The following is an 18,377-nucleotide window of genomic DNA, read 5'->3' on the forward strand; positions in this document are numbered from 1 at the left end:
CTTTATTGTCTACGAAGGTAAATTTGTTATTTTTTGAGGTAAAATCTACATCCTAACCGTGTTCAATGTAAATTATAATGTACAATAGTAAATCAAGAAATAGCTTAAATGCAACAAGTGAAATAACTTTATCACAGACAACAATATAGGACGGATAATTAAACTCTTTTAAATAATATATCACTTATAGCTTTGAATGTTTTTTAAAAAGATATTTTACAGTTCTTTTTCTCCATTTTGAGACAAATATAAACAAATCTCAGTCCTCAGTAAAAGCATCTGTGACTGCCTCAGCAACAATATTGACCGAGATCGCACACACAAGACATATTGCTAGGAAATCTCATGAAGAGGCAAGGTTTGATTCAAGGTCTACTTTTAATAAATCTTTTATAGATTGTCAACTAAGCAATGTCACCAAATATCTTGCAATGGACTTTGCGAATCTCCACTAGATTTAAATGTATTTTACTATATAAATCTTTGCAAATTAAGTGACCTATAAGCCAGGACCAATTCTGACACTGATGGGCATATTCAAGAAGACCATTAGGTAATGTTATGCCATATATCTAAGCTGTAGTTTCTAAAAAAAAAAGATTTCGAAAGTAAGCATATGCTGTTCCACTTTTTACCATATGAGCTTTTTAGGCACCAAACTTTAACCATTTATGTAACTTTTGTACAGTTCCAACTAAGAAATAGTCCTGTGAAGTTTGGTAAATGTCAACCATATTGTTTAAGGAGATGCTGTTATTAATTATGGATTACAATGGACAACTGACAACTGCTATAACAAAAGCTCACTTCTGAGTATTTTGTGTTCATGTACAACAAATATATCTCATAGTCTTGTTACACTTCTCATCTTCATACAAATTAACATTTCCTTTCAATTAACGATAACAGATTGCAAATTCTTTACATCATATTGACTTACTCAATAATATATAATAATGATTTATAAAATTTTTAATAAGTACACCAAGGATAAGTTACCAGTTTGAGGTTTATCGGCAGTATTATCATCAACCTGTTTCTGTTCCCCATCTTCACCCTCATTGTCTGCTCCCATTGGTGACAATGTTATTGGGTTATACTGACTTAGGGAGTCGCCCAATATACCAATTCTAAACAATACAAAGTATCCATTAATTAAATATCTAAATATTACAACTCATCAAATTTTTAACAACTCATAAATCAAACTTCATTAATGCAGTTCTTATGTCTTAATTTATTCCTTAGAGCTTAAGCTTTTTAAATTTATACATACAACTCTTACTTATCTAACATTCAATTGTGAGAATAGTTAATTTTCATCTCGGATCCTCAGTTTAATTTTAAGTTTATATAATTGGCAAAATAAAAATATTTCTTTGATATTTTATCATCGGTTAAAAAAATTATACTGAAATTGAAGAGAAGTGCCTAATTGTAGATAAGTCAAGTGACATACTTAAAATTTCTTTTGTCAATGACAAAGATTGTTTTATTTGGATCATCATCGTCTTCACTGTTATCTTTGTCTTTCTCATTATCCATTTTACCCAGTAAGCTGAAAATATTATAATAATATAGCTCATTGTTCATATCGGTAACTATTACTATAATGGACCTTTCCGGTGTTTACAGTTTTATGTAAATTGGCTAACTTGTTATCCAATCGCTACAGTGAGATAATACATAGTCACTGGTTGACCTGGTTTGCACAAAAGAATGCGTGCTTATGTTTGTGATACTGTTTGTGAGCAGTTGACCTAGCAATGAATGGAAAATGTGTGGCTAAATGTTCCGCTACGAAAAAACGGAAAGGTCCATATATGACAACATAGAGTTAATGTAGCAGATAGCAGAATCTCAACTATAAAACATTAAAAATTTAACTGTTCATTATCCTTAACAAGAGGGCCATGATGGCCCTGAGGTCGCTCACCTGTATATAGGCCCCTGGAGCGGGGCCAGTTTAAACCCCAGCAAACTTGGAAGACACTCATTAGAAGATGTTTCATAATGTTAAGTTTTAACTACACATATATAATGAAAAACAATGACCTCCGCCCCCCCCCCCTTTGGCAGGGCTAATTGAAACCCAAGGGCTTTTATTTGGACAAACTTGGTAGACACCAACAAAAAGATGTTTCCTGCTGAAACTCTAACCTCTAGCTATTTGGGTTTTGTTAAAAGAAGATTTTTTAAATTTTTACTGTACACATATAGTTAAAAACAATGACACCTCTGGGGCGGGGCCAGTTTTAACCCCAAGGCTTTTATTTGAACAAACTTTGTAGACACTTACTAGAAGATGTTTCATTCTTAATATCTAAACTCTAGCTATTTGGGTTTTTTCAAAGAAGATTTTTAAGTTTTTGCCATACACATATAATGAAAATCAATGACCCCCGGGGCGGGGCCAATTTTGACCCCAGGGCTTTTATTTGAACAAACTTGGTAGACACTCACTAGAAGATGTTTCATGCTTAATATCTTAACTCTAGCTATTTGGGTTTTTTCATAGAAGATTTTTTAAGTTTTTGCTATACACATATAAGGAAAATCAATGACCCCCGGGGCGGGGCCAATTTTGACCCCAGGGATTTTATTTGAACAAACTTGGTAGACACCCATTAGAACATGTTTCATGCTAAATATCTTAGCTCTTGCTCTTTGGGTTTTTTAAAAGAAGATTTTTTAAGTTGTTACTATATGCATATAGGGAAAATCAATGACCCCCTGGGGCGGGACCAATTTTGACCCCAGGGCTTTTATTTGAACAAACTTGGTAGACACTCACTTGAAGATGTTTCGTGCCAAATATCTAAGCTCTAGCTCTTTGGGTTTTTAAAAGAAGATATTTAAAGTTTTTTCTTTTGGTTGCCATGGCAATCAGAGTTCTGCATGGAATTAAATTATTTGAACAATTTTTTAAAGGTGACCACCAAAGGAACATTCCTGTGAAGTTTGGATGAAATTGGCTTAGTGGTTTATGAGGAGATGTCATTTAAAGTAAAAGTTTACGGACGGACGACGGACGGACGGACGCCGGACGAAAAGCGATCACAAAAGCTCACCCTGTCACTTTGTGACAGGTGAGCTAAAAATAAAATATCATGCAACTACATAAATTTTGTCAATCACATCAAATTTAATGTAGATGTGGTTACTGAAAACATATGTAACTTCAAACTAGCAAAGGTTTTACAGAGAAAACAAATCTTACGCTAAAATTTTAGTCATAATAAAATAATAGGCTGTATGATTGTCAGAGACCAGAAGGAATGTCTTACTTGCGTGTCTTGAACAACCAGTGAGCTTCTTCTTTAGGTGAGGGCAGTATTGCTACAATAGCAGGTGATCTCTGACTGAAAAACAAATTAATATATGCAAAATAAATCTCTACATATCATAATGATGTTATTATATGTGTTATGAGAACATCAAATAAACAATGGTGTTAATGCTATGGAACTAAAACAAAATAAAAATGAAATACTGTAAGTCCCTCATAAAATTCTATCCATAATGTACCTTAAACAAACACAATTGTTACTCTTTTGGAGTTCTTGTTATTCTGAAAATATGTTTCTGTGTTCAAAATCATCCTAATGAGTGTTTTGTAGATTAAAATAAAATTCAACAAACTTTTGAATGGGATGTATTGTTTTATAATTTATTCCATGGGATTGAAAAAAGAGAGAAATCATTCTGGCTTGCAGCATTTAAGACTCTAAAAACTATAAAAACCAAAGATGTGCAAATTTGTTGTTAAACATTTGTTGTTCATAACTCAGTCATCCAATTACCATATCTAACTTTTTCACTTACTGTATAATAGACTTGATAGCTGGTCTTTTCCTGAAACATAAAAAATAAAACAGATTCACAAAAGCACGATTTTGTAACACACCCATGTAAAAATCATGATTTAAAAGAAATTACTTGGTACATTGATCATGATCTAATTGAAAATCTCAAATGTTTATGGCATGCTTTGTTATTCTAATCTTATAATTAGTGTTTTTACGAATTAAACCCACGGATGTAGTCGTCTGTTCTCAGCAGGTGTTATCGTCTTCTCGATTTTAATTTCCTTTTTTCCATCATCAGACTTCTCTTCTCTTTTCTCTGTTTCTTTCTCTGGAAGTTATTACAAAATGTAAGACAGGGAAGTCATCACTACATATATATGTATTACATAATGCTTCCAAAATATAAACATACCTACATTTGATTATAACAGGTGTTGAATAGTTTAAATGTATTCAGTAAGCTTTGTACATTTGAATAATAGTTAAGAAATTTCTTTATATCAAATGAAATGATCTACTTATATCTCTTATTAATTGATTTACCAGATATCAGAGTTCCAGTAAATATGAACACTGTACACACATTTATATGTTCCACATATTTCTACATATTACGCAGATGCTCTTGATATCAATATGTTAATTAACAGACAATCTGTGTAAATTCCTTCTTCAGTATTTTTATCATACAAAAATGCAATAATAAAATGATTTAAAACAATTGATGCTTAAGTAATCAAGTGTTAATCTATCTATTAAATGCAAGCCTTTCAGTATGCATCATTTACATTCAGTGCATAGTTAATTAGGAAATGATGTCAATGAAGTAAATTTACTGGTACATTACCTTCTGGCGCATTCTTAACTCTTATTGCTGGATTAAATGTATCTGATCGTAACATTCTAAAATAAAGAAAACAACATTCATTAGTTTACCAGGCAGAAATCTTCCCTACATCACAATGCATTTGTTTAATGTAGTAGAGATATGTGGATATTACCATAATGTGTTCTGCACACTACAAAATCATGTTTTAATGTTAAAGCTAATTTACAAACTATTAACCTTCTTCGCTATGAATGTAAAATGCTTTAACTTCTCATCTACTTCTTGAGTGTAAAATTTTCCCTTAATGAATTCTAATAATTTAACAAACTTGTTACACTCCATAGAGAATGCTGTCATTCATGATTTTATGTGCAGGTATTTTCAACCTTTAATCTGCCAATCTTTACATTTGACATTTTCGATAAAGTTTTATTTATTTCACACTGCACTACTTAAGTTATATGTAGTGCCAATTACAGTGCAATTCTATCTGAGTACAAAGCATGTACAGCAGTTATCATTTATTTTTGTTGTCAGCATACACATTTTATAATATTCGGTATAGCTGTCATTACAAAATGAAATTTTTCTATCTGTAAACCTATCAAACAAATTGCTTTTTGCCATTTCATTATATGCTTACCTTCCCACTTCTTTTTTAACAGCTTCAAAATCCTTTCGTCTAAATGTGATCCATACCACAAATGTACAAAAAGAATACAGAGTCTGAAATGAAGGAGTACATTATATTACCATGATAGCAACAATTATGACTCGTCTAAGATACCAATTTAGACCCAGGTCATTCTGCAAGCCACTTTTAAACATGTTTTGGTTTCAAAGCTATTAAAGCTAATGTTAATCAAGTTAAACAGGAGCATAACTATATTACTTTGTCAAAAAGTATATTACTTTGTCAAAAAGTAATAAAGAGTTGGCCTAATTAGTTTGCTTTGAGCCTATGAGTATATTGGAAGGTTATGTACATTTTTTCTTAATTTTCTGTTATCACATGAAACTGGCTATATTTACTTAAAATTGTTAATAAATTTCAATTTAAACAATCAGAGTAAAAGCTTCAGATCTTATGTAAGATAAATTAATTAGCAAACAAAAGAAGTAGAATATTAGGTAGTCAAAATGATAAATTGGTACAATCGTGAAAGGATGCCCCGTATTTCCACGGAATTCTTTGAATCAATGATCCGCCATCCAGAATGTACTTCACATGTTCCTCTATCTTTTCATTAGGGCCACAATTACCTAGTCCCCATATTGAATTCATAAGATTCGGCTTTTCTGCCTCCATTAAAAGACCTCCACTGTCAAAAAGACTTGATGGTTTACCACTTAATTCATATTTAAACATTTCCTCAGTATTGTCTAAAGTTGAGTCAGATACAACAATGAGCCGTTGAAAAAGTACTTGAGGATCAACATCAATAAACGCAAACGTCACTAGGTTTAACTAAGTTCTGAGTAGCCAAAGTTGTAGCCTCATCTTTTCGTTTAAAGCTAAAGCTTGTTACTTTTTGACCTTCCATTTTACTTACAATTTTTTCAACCAATTTGTTTGGCTGTGTCGACGGTCACTGAATCATTTCCCGTCACGCCTGTTTCGATATTTCTTAAGTTCTTTTCTTTCAGTAAATGGGTTCCGTTGCCTTAAAAAATCAAGGAAACAATCACGGTCTTTAGAATCTCTTTCAATTCTTGCCTTTGAAGCTTCCTTGTGTTGTAAATTTAATTCAGACTCCGTAGCTGAACCCGTGAATTCTTGCATTGCTTGATTTACTTCGGCCATTGCAGGAGCAGATAATAACCACTGTGCTCTTTGAGACTCTGTCATGCCTCTTCCCCTTGTCAAACCACCAGCTGATTTCAAACTCCTCATTAAAACTTGCTCAATAACCAAATTAGTTGAGAGGCCTCCCCAATATCTGTCGGTCCTGCGTACAACATGCAAGCCTGAGCAAAATGCTTGATATACCTCTGGTTTACAGTTCGGTAAGTCTAGCATTTCCTGGATATATATATATATATATAGGCTGATTTTAAGTAATTATTATGACCTGCTGCTGCAAAATAAGGTAGCATCCTTTGTAAGGATTTTGAGATGAAGGTTCCAATTCCCTGTCCGTTCCGCTGTAATAAATGATTTCAAATTATCAATCATGTCCATGTATGTAAATATCCAAAGTCTTGCTGTTCTAAATTCAGACAATTTGGGTCTTTAGTGTATCAAATTTTGAAATCATAATTTTCACGTTTTTCATCTTTCAATAGGCTTGGAACACATTTTTCATTTTTTATTTCAATTTATAATTTCATAAGCCTCGTCTAATTCTGCTTCATCAAAATCTTGTATTCTATTTGCATTTTCGGGTGTGACTTCAGTATTTACAAGCTTCTGTAAATAAAAGAGAATTCAAATGCGTCGTCCACCAAAAAATGACCCCTAATTGCACGACTTACAGCTTTTCCATCCAACATATGTACTACTGAATTATCTGCATAAACTGTTGAAAGAAGTTCCTTTAAACCAGAATTTTGCATCAGCCGCCCAATACATCCCAGAAAACTCATTTCTGAGTGAAATCCACCCAACCGCAGCACAATAGATTTTATTTCGCTATTATTTGATTCATTCTTGACAATATTAAGTGCTTTCCAGTAAAGGGGTTGGTCGAAGGTTAGGACTGCTGAAGTGCCGTGATTTCGTGACTGCTTGGCGACAAAATGTAAAGTTGAATATATGCAAGAAAGGTCACTTGAGTTCATATCAATCATAGGCATAAACAATATTGTTGATTCACCATAATGACTCCCTTGTTGTATCATCTGCATTGTTCCTGACCACCCTGGTAACTCAACCCTCAATGACCTTGCTATTTTCAGAATAAATTCAAGATCTTCTTCTTCTGCATCTCCGGAAACTTCTTTCAGATGTCTGAACTTGATTTCTTCCATGAAACAGTTTGGTTGCTTATAAAACTGTATATCAATTTTTGCTGTTTGTATAACCTCTTCACGTGAGACATTAATACGTGGTATCACTTGAGTACACTTAAGTTTTGGTGTTACTGTAGCTATTATTCCCATTCCGTGAAATGTATGTAATCCATCTATTGTACAAATGTTATGATCCACGTTGTCCGCCATAAACTGTAAAAATCCATTACTCATTGATTGTATGTTTACACCATGCGTCACTGCTGCACTTCTTTCATATGTACATACTTCCTGATACGACACACTGAAACCTAAAAAAGTATAGACATGTGTTACATTTTTTGCATAAGAGTTTCTTTAAACCATAAAAATAGTACCTGGTGCAGTTAATTAGAAATGCTAGGTAACTGATCGCAAAAACACCTTTAATTATAGCTTTGGTTCTAATATTGGCTATTTACTAAAATATTTGTTTAGAGTTTAAAGATCACAAGTACAAATGGACTCATGTTTCATATATGTATGATTTTGACTTAAACTGTTTTATTTTATAGCTACCTAAGTTATTTAAGCAATCAACCATCATCTTTGATCCGGACATGTGATGAATCATCACCCCTAAACCTAGCTGTAACGGGCATACTAAACTTCTTGGTGTTGCTGTCTGTACAATAGATTGTCCAATTGAAGCTATTTTCTTTTTGCCTTGTTTATTGTCAATAACCTTTTGCAGAAAAAGATGCAGACTGTCAGGTAAGTAATTTAAATTTGAAGACAATGATTTAATTTCTGTTGCTGGAGGATAAATATCTTTTCCCTTTTCCATGTTTTTTATATCGTTTAGAATTAATCTAGCAGCTGTTGTTATGATTGCTTCTTTTTCAGACATACATTCATCACGTTTTACTACGCTTATAAAACGAGTGAAGGATAGCATGTGCTTCACTTTTAAATGTCACTACATCGTGTTTACCATTAACCTCAGCAATAATGATATTGTCTCCAAAATACTCCAAGATTTTTTTCTTCATATATACAGAGCTATACGAGTGAGTTCCACACTTCTCATCCATAATGTTCACCAGATCGACTACAGTTAGTTGTTCATTTTCATGCATTTCAAAAAATATTTCATAATTTCTAAAAAATGCTTCAGAACTTGCTGTATTAGATGGCCTTCCTCTATTTTTCTCATTTTTTTCACGAGTTGAATGTTGAAACTTTTCAGGAACGTTTTTTAAATGTTCGAAAGTTGCTGTTTACAACTTTGGTGATAACGAGCTTCAGCTGCTGGGAGGTCATTTACACCTTCTATTCTTCCAAGAATCTCACTTGCCCAGTCATCATTTCTCGTTTTACATATGCCCTTAATTGAGTCTTGAAAGTCAAAGGTTTCAACTTTATGTACAGCATCGCCAACAAGTTTATTTTCGTCTTCTATCGTTGTCCCACATAATACACAGTTATTGTCATATACAAATTAACTTCCAGCTATTTTCCTTGTTTTTGGACTTCTTATGACATTGTTCGTGACATCAGAAAGTTTTCTTTTCTTATCATAGTCATAGCAATAATCCTTTCTACAATCTTCATGCACATACTGTTTAGGCCTAACATCTAGTCCGTCATCTACAGAGGGATAAAAAAGAAATATAATAATAAAACATTCATTCATTCTTATTATTATCGTGTGGTAAAACACATATTTACATGATTTTAAGAAATATTTCTCCACACATATGTATCCGTATAAAAAACCTATTTTTTTTCTTTTGGAAACGTACCTTTTGTTTTACTTTGGGCAATTAAAGTGTCACATCCTTTTTGTGTAAGTTTGGCTAATCGGCGACCGTCATTCGTCTTACATAGTACACATATGCTTTCCTCACTGAAATTGTTATGTAACATGTTAAAAATATCAACATAGCACATTCACTGAACTCTTTATATCTTTAAATCATAAAAATTACTCGAAAAGTTACAGTGATTGTGAAAAAAATATCTCTCTCTTTGAGATCTTCCTTATCTTTTAAGTTTGCCCTCCGTACAATTATTAATCAACTTATTAACGATATCTGAATTATCTATCTTTTAATAAATTACTTTTTAAAATTTCAATAATAGTACCTCATTTCTCTTTTTGAACCCTCCATTATCCCACGAGTATCTTCTATCCAAGAAACGCTGCAACAAGAAAAAAAGATTCATTATAATTCCTATGCCGACAATGTTTTTATAAGTTTAATATGCAAAATTTAAATATCATTTTGAAAAAATGTCATAAATTACGAATAATTATTATTTAAATGATAATAAAACAACCCTCAAATTTTACCTTTAAAGCTTGATATCCAAGGCTAAATCTACAGACTTGCAATGTGAAATCACATGGTATTTTTTCAATCAAACCTTTGTTATACACATTAAATCTGAAATAAATTCAAAGTTTCACTAAAACAACTCAATATAAAACCATTAACATTTTCATTTTTATTCCTAAAACAAAGAAAATTTGAATAAAATGCATAATATGTTATTACTAGGAAGATATTTAGGATTTCGTGCTTTTTTGACCCAAACACGCTTCCGTAGTTTTCATTTTTTGCGCATTCCAGGGTAACCTTGACATTTTTATTTTTTTTATTTTTGGGCTTTACTTACATATTGTAACCAAATTAGGGTATTAAATGTTTGTTCAAATCATAGTATCATGTTAAAAATTAATAAATACTTATAGTTTGATCGATTGCTGCGGCAATTTATAACCACGCGAAAATGTATTGCAAACATCGTGATATCACGTATTTGGGTATATTTGGGGCTAAAAGGTGTAAAATGAATAAAAAGAATGTAAAAATACATACATATTACTCACATCAGCTTATATTAATCCTACTCCAGTCCTAAAAATGGTTTTAATCTCACTGAATACAAATTTCAAATTGCGCGCTCTCTAAACTTATGTTTACCTCGACACCGGTTACAACATAAAACGCCGTGTATGGTGTACATACAGAGCAACATTAAAAATCGAAATAAACGCAACATTTAAATCGCGTTTTTTACTAAAATCTTTGTTCCGATTTTTTTTCGGGTTTTTACCTGTTTTAAATAATTCATTTGACAATAGAATTATGTAAAAAAAGCTTGTGTTGCAATTTGTTTGACCCCAAGATTTACTTTGATCTGACTAAAATGTCTGTTACATAATACATACAACAATTTGATGAAAATAAATTTGGAATATATTATTTACCATGGTCATTTTACAGAATGATGATATATTTTACATCGTGTTTTACTTACTAACAAAAATGTTATTTTACAGCAATTCTATAAACTTAAAAGTAAACAAGATATTAAACTACAGTAACTGTAAATAGACTAATTACTGACCTCAAACATAGCCCTGTCCTTGTCTGTTGATGAAACTCTTGATCTATAAATAGATAATCATACATCTAACATTGTAAGTATAATATAAAAGACAGAATTGAAAGAAACAAACAATTTTTTTTTATCTACAAACACCTTTGCCTTTTTATGGAATGATTTTAATGGGGATCATTTTGTGACCAAAGGCCTGTTATGGCAGCTGCAGAAGTTGAGAACTAAAACGATCCTTTTAAGTTATAAAGAGGGCAGACATGAAACTTTACAGTGAATGCATTACACTGCATTATCATCATTTCCATGTTGTTTTACAGTTTCTTTACAGAGTACAATAAGAAACAGTTATAAAAACATTTCGACAGTAATTGTTTTGTTTACATTTCGTTAGATTGTAAGTTTTCAGTAGTTTAAAAATTTATGTTCAATCACACCACTATGATTAAGTAAGTCAAAGAGAAAGACAAACATACATTCCACATGACATATGATGTTGCTCCTCTAAACCAAGTCCTAACACAAGAACACAGTAGGCACGTCCTAAATATTTCTCTGCAGCTTGAAGTTTGACCAGTGAATCAGCATAGGCTTGCTTCTCTGAAAGACTTGGTTCACTGAAATAAAAACAAAGTAAGCTATTATACTGATAAGTAGAAATATTAGTACAAGTAATTAAAACTTTGCTATTTATCATTAGCAGCGTAGATTTGTGAATTATTAAAATTTGAGACAGTTAATTATACCAATTATTATCTCCATCTGATTTCTTGATTCTGCGATGGTAGATATTTAAAATATATATAAAATAAAAACCAAAGATTTGTTTAAATATTTGTATTTGTCATCACATCTCATTATAACATGGTATGCTTAAATTTGCTTCCTCAATCAAAAACAGAGAACAGTCTTTGATATCTGTACAAACTCAGGTCAGGCTTTCATCTTTGTGCCGCCTGACCAGGCTCTATATTGCTGGGTCACCAGCTTCAAATTGCACCATTACATTCCTTATTGATTACAATTGAAGACAACTCTATTTTAGAAACTAGGTGGATAAAAACAAATACAATATCTTGATCAATGTAAATTACAATTTTTACACAAAATGTCACAGAACATTTTCTGGAAAAAATTGGCAGACATATTTTTTACAGCCTATAATAACTTGATATTTGATTCAATCCAATCATATCATCATATAAAATCATCATATAAAACTCTGGCAGGAATTTTGTCTGCCATAAACAGCTCTACAGTCTATGAATTATAATTGTGGTGACAACGAGAGAGAAACAAATAAAACACCACAATTCCATGTAAAGAGCATACTCATTCATATTCTGCTTGCAAAATATAACCTATATTGCCCGATTGTTTTTATTTTTTAGAGCAAATCAAAGCAATAACATTGCAACACAAAAATCAGAATTTATATTCATAGAAAGTAAACATTTATATCATAGTTTCATAATAAAATATATTCATATTAACAAGGATATGTGGAAAGTTGTGAGACTTATAGGATCATTTATATAATAATTCCTTTTCATCAGGGTTAATTGTATTATAATATTAGTCTGTTACCATAACAACTGATCCCATGATGATCAGAGCACTTTGTTTTTTTTTTATTTCATAGGGAAATTATATAAAAAAATGTTTATAATAGATTACTTTGCACTGAAATTTTTTTTAAATGAAGAGACAGTGATGTCACATCCATTAGTCACAGTGCTCTGTAATATATTGATGTGCATGTCATGAAATTCTTGATTCACAATGTTGAAACTAAATTCATGGAAAATATATGTGTCACAATATTGCATATTATAGCACAATATTGTGATTTCTTTAGTAATAGAGTTAGTCTCAAAACTTTCAAGATATCCCTTGTAAATTTTACTTTGAAAGCATTTATTATGTTATTTGCATCTTTACTAACTAGATTATCTCAGAAATAACCAACATTCAATATTTGATAAGTCAAATATGATGTCACATATATAATTTAAATATCAATTATGATTACATGTAGTTGTACTTCAGTAAGTAATTATCAGTCAAATGCTGATGTAAACTGAGTTTACCTTTAATAAGTTTTTGTCTGTGACTGCACTTTGTTTGAATATCTGATTAAAAACTTGGTAACATTGTAATACATTATTGTTTGTGTTTTTTTATATTGCTGTTCAAGATGAACATATTGTTTTTTAAACAACATTCACACTATCGCCAATATCAAATATGGCTTCAACAATATTCTTACAACATATTACAACATCTAGGTTTATATAACATTCTATCTCTTGTACATACTCATCTGTCAACCCATCCCAACTCTTAAAATATTTATTTGTTTTCCTTCAATAATAATTGTTCACTATACACTCAAAAATATACAAACTTTCTTTCATTTCATTTGTAATGAGTTGACCAAACAGGAAACTCTTGATTTCCCTAAAGAACACTTAATCATGTTAAGCAATTAAGTCAAATTACTTCTGCAAACAAATATACACTAAAGGTGCATGACTTGTAGTTCTTGCAACTTAAATAACAGAGAGTCCTTCTTGATTACATGCTTTTTTTCTAACATTTAAAATTTACAAGACTGTTGTAATTGGGGAAAGAAAGAGCAATATCTAGAAAATTGATGTGTCCATAGCAAACAGATGCCTTCACTTGTCTACTGGCTTACAATATGACAGACGGACAAAATTAACATAACTTCCCCTCCCTCTAAGTGGTTCGGACATAAAAATGACATCCAATTTTTCCAATGTGTTGCGACATCTTGATTTTTCCCAACATTGATCTGCAAGAATTCCAAATCTCAATTTTATATCCTAAAGTATGCTTTAAAGAAAACAAAAACAAGTAAAACATCAGATGCACAACTACACATGCTGACCAACATTACTGTAAAGTTTCATGACTCTAGGTCAAATACTTCTTGAGCTTGCACCACAAAAATTGAAAATTGCAAAATTTTTAATATAAGTCAAGGGCCATAACTCTACAAATACTGAATAAATGCACAAGCAAACCCTAGGTGTCCAACATTCCTGTAAAGTTTGCTGACTTTAACTCAGTACACCCTGGAACAACATTTTGAAGTGGACACATGATTGTCAATAGCTATTGCATCATAAAAATAAAAATTTCTATGTTGTTTTTCTGAAACCCATATTTTCCGCACAATGGCATAATTCGGTTTTAGACCTGAAACTAATACTTTAGTTGTTCCAATAAAATCTTCAGAATATCAGACAAAAGATAAATGGCCACCTCCTCTACAATATATCATGTAACAATAATAATACAAACAATCTATAATATAGTATCATGACAACATTCATGTCAACAAATTTAATTATCTCTATAATAAGAAATTAATTAACAAGTGTACAATACCTTCATGTCAGTCAGGCAATCAATTTATCTATGTAAGTATACTTCATGTATAAATAACAAGTAGACAACATATCAGACAAGTGCTGTCTCAAATTTAGATATAACTGAGTCGCGCAATGACAAAACCAACATAATGGGTTTGCGACCAGCATGGATCCAGACCAGTTTGCACAGGTCTGCGCAGGCTGGTCTGGATACATGCTGGTCGCAAATGCATTATTTTGGTTTTGTCATGACGCGGCTCAATAATACTTTTATCATCAGACACTAAACTTCAACATTTAGACTATTGCATGCTCTGTAGAAATATACATCATGTGACATGCGATGTGAACATGTAGAAAATTAACATTCTTATTTAGTGTAGCCATCTATACTTATCATTTCAATTTCAAACATTTCTGAAATTGAATTTAAACAATGGCTTAATTATAGAAAAAATTACACTTTTGTACTGGTATAGCAATATTAAGTACAAATCATTTTTTTTAACTTTGAATTTCTTATAAGTTTTTGAAAACTAAGAATTGTTATATTTTCTACATTTTTTAAATACAACAATATATTATGGTGCATGTATTCCTACCGCACTTTCGATGACTTAGCCCTGAAAACAATAAATCATTTCACATTTACAAGTTTGAAAAACATTTTTACTTATTTTATTATAAATTTTCTACAAAAAATATGAAATTATAAATATGAGCTAACTGGTATAAAGAAATGGACACATTGCATGATTATTCAAAATGACAAAGATTATAATTTTGTATATTTTTCAAGGGCCACCACTCTTCCATATTGAGTATTCAATATGGAAAACTGCTTATTCAGCAACATGTTATCTAGAATAAGACATTAATGACTCAGAGAAAAGAAAAAATATAATTATTAAAGTATCTCAGCAGATATAAGATAAGCATCACCATAATTCTTCAGATGTAATAACTGTTACATTACCTATCAGGCAATAATTAAAAGGCCATAAAACTTTGATTCTAATTTCTGATACTCAAAATTTGTCCTAGTTAAATACAGACTGTATAAATCAGGTCAAGGTCACATATATAAATAACATACTGGGAAATTTACAATCATACCTTTATAAATAAACTCTAGGTTATTTTCACTTAAATGAAAACTTAGGTCATAATACATATAATAAAGATTTTAAATAAGACAACATAATAAAAACTTCAAAGATTTATGTTCTGACATAAAACTTATTTCAAGTTTGGGAATGTATGAGTAGAAGTAGTGTTATCTGCCAGCTGTCTGTTTTGCACTTTACTGGAGGAGATAATTCAGCAGCAGAAAAACTTAGTGATAATCTTTATCTTATACTTATCTATGTAAATCACAAACCATGAATCTGGAACCCAAGGCTCACCACCTACAATAACATACCTGTTGCTAGTAATTATGTTGAATTACACTTTAAATCCCTGTAGGGGAAATCATTCATGTTCTACGATTAGCTACCACACCTATACATACCTTTAAAAATCTAAATGTTTTGAACCATTTTATTACTCTCTGGTGAAACCAGATCAAACAAGAATTTGTTCATTGTCATAGGTTGTAGCAGCTGCAAGATTATACACTCATTATGTATTACCTGGATTTACCTTAATTTTACTTTCAAATTGAGCTTTCACAATAGACTATACAAAATGATACACCCCTCCCACCAAAAAACAAAAAAAAACAACAACAATAAAAAGCGAATCAATTGATACTGCATTAAAAAATCTTAATCATCCTTTACTATATTCTACAAGTAATATCATCAGTAACTCTATAGCCTATATATAGTAACATTCATCAATATAAGCTGACATTAGACAGACAAAGTACTATACTGAAACTTTTGTTACTATACAATCTTGATGAAATGATATTGTCCACTTTTCAGCTTGTGAAGAATATTATAATACAATGTAGTACATAACATATAAAATATTTTCAAAGCAATAGTCATTACAACGCCATACCTTAATACAACAAACTCTTTATAGCCAAAGTTTGATCATATTATAATAAGCATAACCGTCGCAAAATTAATAAAGAATCTTATCTGGTTAATGTGAAAGGTAATTTTTATTAGGTTCCCTTCATTACTACTAAGCTATTTCTTGCAAAATGTCCTTTTATAGACCTTTTTACGACGCGGTCTGTTGCTATGAAAAAATCGACCGGAATTAGAATTTTCTCGCGCATGCGCAATCTGCGTAGGGCAAAAATGCTTCGCCCTACATAGAAATATAATAGAAGTTCATAGACATTTCCGAGTTAGTTCAAGGTAAACAGTAGAAAATTATATAAAATAGCTTTCAACAAATATAGAAAAGATGACTTTATAGCTTTGTGGCGAAGAATGCCATAAAAAGGCATGGAAAAGATACTTGTTTAAGAATTTACGATCACGGACCTGACACTGAGATCATTTTTTTTTAAAAATAATAAGTGGAAATATATCTATTAGCAAATGAAAGTCAACTTATTTGCTGTTGAAATAGTTTATTTAAAAACAAAAGAAATTATATAACATGAAATCGAGATTAAATATCATTCAGAAAAAATATCAGAACAGGTGATAATGCAGTTTTAATGTTCAATATACCTGATTATATCCTTTATCCGATTTGCCTGTGATGCAAACAGAAAAATTTAAGTCACATCAATAGATTTTAAATATTTTTTTTTCAAAGTCTTGAAAAAATTAGGATGGGTTGTTTGGAAAAGATATAACACATATTATATCCACTTCTTCGTAAAACATGTCATTTTTAATAATGCACCTCACACATTTTTTCTCTTCTCAAAATCCATACACATTGATCGGTATATTTAAAAGTTACATGAATTACCATTTTAATAAACTATATCATTATATTTAAACGTCCCGGTTGAATGAACAAATGTTCGCGTGCCAATCTGTTTGACACTTACCGCCTGACCAATCCAGTTATTCAAAGGAAGTGTACAATACAAATTGTGTAATATTATGTAATACAGGGGTAATATATTTTATCTGTAACACCCTGCTGTTTCAATTTAAATTACTGATGGAAAAGTCGTCTAATGATACCTTAAACAAAGACATGTGTGTGCCCGTTTTGACCATTGAATTATTACTCCTGCACATTTTCGTAGATCTGTTAAAAAATAAATTCACGTTTTCAGTACTTACCGCCTTAAGTCATTCCAAAAATTATTTTTTTTGGGTGTGACATAACATGAAATCGCATCTATAAAAGCCTTAAAGTATGATAAACTGTAGACATCGTTAAAGAATTTTTTTTAAAAAAAAGTCCTTGGAAGACGAATCCATCCTTATCGTTATATTAAACCTTAGAAATTATTCTCGAAAAATGGAAAAATATAAAATGTCTCTAAGCGACGGGATAATTTTCATGTTGGCGATATTCATTATAAGTTTGACCTACTGTTTAGATCACTCACAGACTTAGCTGAAATTCATGCAATAGTGGCCGCATGCAGGACTCATACGGTTGATGTTCATGAAATAGTTTAATGCTTTACGATTGCAAAGTGTTATCAATGATGCATATTTGTTTTTTAAAGACGTTTTTCTGAGAGTAGTCGATATTTATACAAAGGCAAACAATGAAAATTTAAATTCAACCTAGCGCTGAGAACGTTCTTAAACTATGCATGATTATAGACCTGATTGAAACGAATTGATGAAGTAACGCTCAATCAATCATGTGTGTCTTTATTCGTTCAAAAATAATAAAGAAATAAAATAAGACAGAAAGAAGAACAAAAGAAAGGAAAGAAAAAAATTATCTGCGCCAGTTTAAATTCTCCTTCCAGGCCTTTGTGGGAAAAAAATGCACTCCTCCCAAAAACGTTTTAACTCCTTATTCAGCTTGATTGCTTCATTTTTTATCAGTTTACATTCATCGCTTTTACTGTTTATTTTCATTGAATATTTTGGAAAAAGGGGAAAAATCGCG

The 18,377-nt window shown here is 31.2% G+C and overlaps 1 protein-coding gene and 1 long non-coding RNA gene across 2 annotated transcripts in view; both read right to left on the bottom strand.

The window, feature by feature from the left end:
• LOC132719893 (protein phosphatase 1 regulatory subunit 36-like) overlaps positions 1-18,377 on the bottom strand; it is a 37,170-nt gene that overhangs the window by 16,794 nt on the left and 1,999 nt on the right. The window contains exons 2-6 of the mRNA XM_060703845.1: positions 15,760-15,787; positions 14,981-15,001; positions 11,454-11,594; positions 10,987-11,029; positions 5,282-5,364 (exon numbers count right to left, since the gene is read on the bottom strand). Coding sequence (XP_060559828.1) covers positions 5,282-5,364; positions 10,987-11,029; positions 11,454-11,594; positions 14,981-15,001; positions 15,760-15,787 — 316 coding nt within the window. The remainder of the gene's footprint in view (positions 1-5,281; positions 5,365-10,986; positions 11,030-11,453; positions 11,595-14,980; positions 15,002-15,759; positions 15,788-18,377) is intronic.
• Positions 1,462-3,855, bottom strand: LOC132719899 (uncharacterized). The gene is made up of 3 exons (XR_009624282.1): positions 3,826-3,855; positions 3,288-3,362; positions 1,462-1,558 (listed from the first exon to the last, which is right to left on the bottom strand). It is a non-coding gene; the product is annotated as an uncharacterized LOC132719899 (long non-coding RNA).

The sequence above is a fragment of the Ruditapes philippinarum genome, unplaced genomic scaffold (assembly GCF_026571515.1).
Source record: "Ruditapes philippinarum isolate M1 unplaced genomic scaffold, ASM2657151v2 ctg2933_1_1_1_1, whole genome shotgun sequence".
Classification (NCBI taxonomy): domain Eukaryota; kingdom Metazoa; phylum Mollusca; class Bivalvia; order Venerida; family Veneridae; genus Ruditapes; species Ruditapes philippinarum.